This window comes from Thermobia domestica, chromosome 8 (genome assembly GCF_964235325.1).
Source record: "Thermobia domestica chromosome 8, izTheDome1.hap1.1, whole genome shotgun sequence".
Classification (NCBI taxonomy): Eukaryota; Metazoa; Arthropoda; class Insecta; order Zygentoma; family Lepismatidae; genus Thermobia; species Thermobia domestica.
Genome location: NC_137461.1, coordinates 206,476,325 through 206,482,795, shown reverse-complemented (window position 1 = coordinate 206,482,795; position 6,471 = coordinate 206,476,325). Strand labels below are relative to the sequence as shown.

General features: G+C 39.4%; 1 protein-coding gene across 1 annotated transcript in view; it reads right to left on the bottom strand.

The window, feature by feature from the left end:
* Nucleotides 1–4,636: 4,636 nt before the first annotated feature.
* Nucleotides 4,637–6,471, bottom strand: part of IntS4 (integrator complex subunit 4) — a 49,969-nt gene continuing 48,134 nt past the window's right edge. Inside the window, exon 17 of the mRNA XM_081769404.1 lies at nt 4,637–5,150. Within this exon, the coding sequence (XP_081625530.1) occupies nt 4,713–5,150 (438 nt within the window). The 3' untranslated portion in view covers nt 4,637–4,712. The remainder of the gene's footprint in view (nt 5,151–6,471) is intronic.

Genomic DNA, 6,471 nt, shown 5'->3' with positions numbered 1-6,471 from the left:
AAATTGCGTATACTTTTGTTAGCTTTCCTTTCTAAGTCTTGTGCTTTTTGATACATAAGATTACATATGTCGCGGCGCTGAAGTTCGATTATTTCTTCACATATCTGTTCCATGTATTTCTCTTTGGCTTTGTCAGTCTCTGTTCATTTTTCAGCCTTTTTGATTTCTCGGTGCAGTTGTTGTGCAGTGTGTCTAGTAGAATTTATTTTTTCTCCAGCTATTTTCTACACTGCCTGTTATATCGCGCATTGGGCAGAATTCTTCAATTTCTTCGTTCACATCACGGTCCATATTTCTTAATTGCTTTAAGTTCCATTTTCGATTTCTCCTCCCATTTTTAACTTTAACCAGGTTTGCACTTCCGCCAGTAAGCCATTGGAGATCGTGGTCCGTACCAATGTCTGCTCCTGGCAGCGTCTTCGTGTCTCGTACATTATTCCTGAAACGTTGCTTTACAAGAATGCAATCGATTTGGTAGCGTTTCTTATCTCCTAGACTTTCCCACGTATACAACTTGTTTTTTCTTCTCTTAAACCACGTATTCGTCACCACCATATCATGTTGACTACAGATGTCCATAAACATCTGGTCCCGTAGCATGTTATTCGCAACTCTTTCTGCCACTATGCTGTTGAAGCCTCCCATTACTATGGAGTTGAAGTTACCTCTTTCCTCGTGATACAGTATGTCACTAATTTCGTTATACGTTACTTCTACTTTATTGCCGCCACAGTTAGTTGCTGGAATATACAGTTATATCAATATCCACTGGTTTTGCACTTAGTTTTACAAACATTAAGAGATCACGGCAGCATTCCATTTTGATTACGCTTTTCGCTACTTCGTTCTTCATTGCTATTACACCATTCGCTACCTGCATAGAATACTATGTAATTTCCCGATACTATTTCACCTTTTTCTGACGATCGGACTTCACTCAAATCCACTATGTTCGCTTTACATCTATTCATTTCCACTTTTAAATTTTCAAGTTTACCCACACTTTGTAAAGTTCGTATGTTTCAGATTCCTATGCTGCTTCTTAGGATGCGCCCTTTAATCAAAGCGACATGATAAAATCTCAGCTTGAGGTTGGTACTAACTACGATGTTCCAAAATTCGTTTCAAACGGATCAGCCGTCTTCCCGTGATCCGATCACCCACAACAGGCAACGTCGATTTCAATGTGGCGAAAACAATTATAGGAGCTTCCTCCCTTAAAACAGGAATTTTGGAAACGCTGTATCACGTTCTGTTTATTTTTAATGAGGAGTTTGTATACCGAGCTTACTGGCCCTAGCTTGAGGAACTCGAGATATATTAAATTTTTCGCATAAATATTGATCTTATAGCACCCCCCCTCCCTTAGAATACGCCCTTAAATCAAAGTGAAATGATAAAAACCTAGCTGGATGTGGGTACTACCTATGTTCTAAAATTCATTACAGCTGTTCAGCTGTTTTGGCATGATGCGATCACAAACAACATACAACCTCGCTTTCAACGTGGCAAATATAAATTTACATATACAAGCAGATATACTGTATATTCGAGGGGAACCCAAAAGAAAAATTGCTTTTGTTCTAAAAAATAATTTATATATATATATATATATATATATATTTTAAATACAAAATTCTTTGTTTCCTTCGAAGTACTCTCCATAGATGCGATGCACTTCTCCAGTCCTCTTTCCCACTGACGCACTCTGGAACTCTTCAACTTCGATATCGTCCAGTGCTCTGAAAGCTCTTTTTACAGCCTGCATATCATTAAAACGCTTACCTTTTATTTTATTTTTTTCATTCTACGGAACAGAAAAAAATCGGAAGGGGCTAGATCTGGCAAATACGGAGGCAAGAAACGTTAGCCCACCCCTGACAGGCCAAACAGCGTGAGCAGGCGAGGAACGAACTGTAGCAACACGTCTCATTTGCAAATCCTCAGTCAAAATCCACTAGCACGACCTCCAATTTTCTCCTGTCTGTTTTGAAATTCGTCTATGTGAAACGAAGATCTTCGTTGATTTTTTTTTTTTTTTTTTTTTGAATGTTTTCGTCGTTTCGAGATGATGAAGGAGCCCAAAACAAGCACAATCTTTAACCCTCATCTCACCCCGTTTAAGGCGCCCAAAGAACTCGAAAACTTGTGTATGGCTCATAGCATTCTTGCTGAAAGCCTGTTGCCTATGTTTCACGCAGGAAGCAAAATTTCAAATACATTCTTTGTTCCTATTAATCTGCCATAACAATTTTGCAGGCAGCACATGAAAACAGTTGAGAAAAACAACACTACGATCAAATGTTAACCTCCTACGCAGATGCCGCTTGGGTAATTGATTTGGGAAGATCTCTACTAAATCCACCTAGCGGAAGAACTCTCTACTACACCTACGATCGGCCGTGCGCTTTCAATCCGGTTTATTTTGGGTCCTCCCTCGTATATAATAAGTTTACCATGCCCTCTTAAAATGAGAACCTTCAAAAACGCTAGGACACATTTCCGTTTATTTTTAACGACCGTGAGATACTCAATTTTTCGCACAAATTATGACTTTCCCGTTCACCCTAAGGATATGCACTTTAATCAAAGTAACATGATAAAAATCCAGTTAAAGAAAGTTGATAATTATATCTAAAAATTAATTTCTGTTCAGTCGTTACATACAAAATCAGTTCGATTACATACAGAATCAGTTTCATTTCTATATATTAGATTATGCAATATTACCCATTGCTTTCCTCGTTTTTTAATATCGGAATCTTGAGGGTGAATAATAAATATTACAGTTAATTGTATAGTAAGACTATTCATGACTTTGAATTAATTGTTTTAACAAAAGAGACACTGACCAAAGCTTAAAACTTTACTTTATTTTAAATTATAATTTGTAACTGTTTCGGATATCTAGCATATCCTTCTTCAGACGCGATCGAAATTAATGAGAATACAGACATATATATAAATGTTGTTATAACAGAGTTTAAATTCTTTAACCGTCATATATACAGATGGTGATCAGAAAAATGGAAACACCTGTAGTTGGCAACACGTCAGATGTATAGGTTGGCAGTGGTGTCGTGGCGCCCGCAGCGCCGGACCGCTGGTGGTGGTGTGTTAGGTCTGTCTCCATACTACGTCAGGCGCAGTGGAACAGCAGTGTCCAGTGGCTGCAGCAGACGGAGATAGTGTAAAATGGGAGACCTCTCAGATTTTCAAAGAGGGCAAATTGTTGGTGCGCGGTTATGTGGAGTGAGTGTGATGGCAGTGGCTACTGTCTTAGGTGTGTCGCGTGGGACAGTGTCGAAGGTGATGACGGCCTACATAACACACGGGAAAACCACATCGGGGAAGCGGAACAGTGGGCGGAAGAAAATCATGAGTGACAGGTCACGCCGGGTATTAAAGCGCATTGTCACGCAGAACCGTCGTGCCACTGCGGAACAAGTGACGGAGGAACTCAATTAGCACCTCCCCCACCCTGTTTCGACAATCACAGTCCGCCGCGAATTACATGACATGAACTTACGGGGTCGTGTTGCACGGGCCAAACCGCTCATCAGGACCATAACGCTTTCACACGCCGCAAATGGTGCCGCGACCATGCAACTTGGACCGTTGAGGACTGGAAACGTTTAATATGGTCGGATGAGTCATCCTTCACCCTATTCCCAACCACGGGCCGTGTTTATGTGTGGAGAACGCCCAAAGAAGCTTATGATCTGCAGTGTCGCCGCCCAACTGTGAAACATGGCGGCGGCTCGGTGATGCTGTGGGCCGCCATATCATCGTTTTCATTGGGTCCTGTGGTCACACTTAGCGGACGAATCACTGTCAACGATTATGTCGCAATTTTAGGAGACCACTTGCATCCTATGGTCCGGATGTTGTTCCCGGACAATGACGCCATCTTCCAGGATGATAATGCACCCATTCACACAGCTGGCGTTGTTGTAGCATGGTTTGAGGAACATCGGGATGAAGTTCAACACCTCCCCTGGCCCGCCCAATCCCCAGATATCAACATAATTGAATATCTGTGGTCCGTCTTGGAAACACGACTCCGGCGACGATTTCCACCTCCATCCTCTCTCACAGAACTGGCCGATGCCCTGCACGAGGAATGGTGTAAAATTCCACTTGCTACCATTCACGACCTCTATGCCTCCATCCCACGTCGCATCAAGGCTGTTCTGAAGGCGAAAGGTGGCCCGACACCAAATTAATCTGGTAAGTTGCAATTTCGTTCAGGTGTTTCCATTTTTCTGATCACCATCTGTATATTCATTGTTATAAAAAATTTTTAAATTCTTTTAACAGTCATATATAGAGTCATTGTTGTACTTTTTTATTTTTATTTATTTATTTATTTATTTATTTATTTTTCTTATTTACCGAGGCCTTCAGCCCATCCTATAAGTCTTCGTGTACACTTTCCAAATTATAATTTAAAATAAAGTAAAATTTTAAGCTTTGGTCAGTGTCTCTTTTGTTAAAACAATTAATTGTATACTGAAGATTTCTTTATTCTTCAGAATCTTATGTTGTTTTCAAGTTCGACAATGTTTTATCATTCGTATCTCTTTACATAAAACTGTTGTTTGCTGAACTAAAACTGTATTTATACACACTCTCATAGATTTATTAAAATATTTATTTTCACAAAGTACTAGTATATACAAAATTTTGTGAGTAATACTTTGGTGTTTAAATTAAATACCTCTTTTGATTGGTTTCGGCGAAACATACACTTTAACAGGCTTACACAGTTCGATTACACATAAATCCTCAGCCTTAAAACCGCTAGCTTTCTTTGTCAGTCCCACACCACTTTCAGTATCTGTAAAATCTAGCACAAGACTAACTTCTACATGACACGCTTCCGTCCATACCTGGTGAGACATTAACACCGTAGTCAATAAACGATAATCAGCCCCTGATTCACCCACTGGTCTTAGATCCTGGCGCTTGGGAATCACGAGCTGTGATTGCTGATCGGGATATTTTACCTTAATTCTCAAGGTATTGGCGTCTTGAAGATGAAACAATTCTGCATCAAAAGGAACTCCCATCACCAGTCCTGCAGTAAATTTTAAAGCGCAGTCTAAATCTCCTGTGGGTTCACTAATTACGGCAGTCGACATTTTAACCTACAAAAGATAGATATATTAATCCAATGCATACTTTTATTTGTAATGTATTCCTCCTGCAGACAATAATATAAAATTTCCAGTATTTCATCCTACCACGCCGCAAGCGGATATGTAAAAATTGTGGACAAACTCACAACAATATAGACTAACGTGTAATCGAGCCCCTACTTGTTAAGTGCATGCTCTACAGGGTGTCCGAGAAATCCCTGTACCTCTGGGTTTGAGTATCACAGGGAGCAATGTTAGTGTAATGTTGGTTCATTTATTTAGTGCATAATACAGTTGAGTATTTACATCTACGAACTATGTTTCCAGTGGATCTGTATGTGCTCTACCGTGATGTACATACGCATGTGTGCGTCTTCATGTCCTTTACACATACCGCGGAACACCTCAGAAGTTACTGTTCAAAAGGCTTCCTGCACACTTCTAATTTTTGATCTGCCCTATACCGACACTGAGAAACATGTGACATGATTTATTTCTCACGCTGAGTTGTCTGGAATTGTCAAGTATGGTCTTCGTGGGGGTCATTTCAATGGAGATGGAGATATTGGAGACCACGCTCAATCCAGAAGCCTGGAAATCGTTCACTCAGGAAATTACGCACATGAAGAACAAAATGGACTGGAGCCCCTTCCTACTGAATCCACGCACGATCCGATTCCTTTCTAGCAGGGATACCAGACAATGCTCTCTGTAACCAATAAGTGATATTGCCATGTTCTATGCGACACTCAAACCTATGAGTGTACGCACTTCTCGGAAACCTTGTACTTGAACTAACAGGACTACTTCCACGTGCACATTAGTGTTTACTACATTTTAAAGTAAAGTAAAGTAAAGTAAAGTAAAGTAAAGTAAAAAAAAAATAAAAATAAAAATTAAAAAAATTAAAAAAAAAAGCTTACTCAAAATATGCCCAGAATATTAGTGGGAGCTCTCTGAGCACGCAACATAGACAGAAAACTGATTATATTGCTGCTGGTGACTCACAATCAGTGGTTTCCACCAGTACAGTAATCAATTTCCCTGTTTTATGAACAAAATATACGGGTTCTCAATTCAACTTCACCAGAGTATCAGGTCCGATTACAGAAGAGGACTTACAAACAGAACACCACTTACAACTTTAAAATAATGATAGAAAGTTAATAAACAAGATGGTAAACTTAAAACCACATGTCTAGTTAAAAATATGTATAATATATGTGTAGTCAGATAACAATACATTGAATAATACATGAAAGCAAAGCAAAAACTGAGGGCTTTATATTAGTAATTATAAAGATATTTATTATAAAGGGTGTATCAAAAG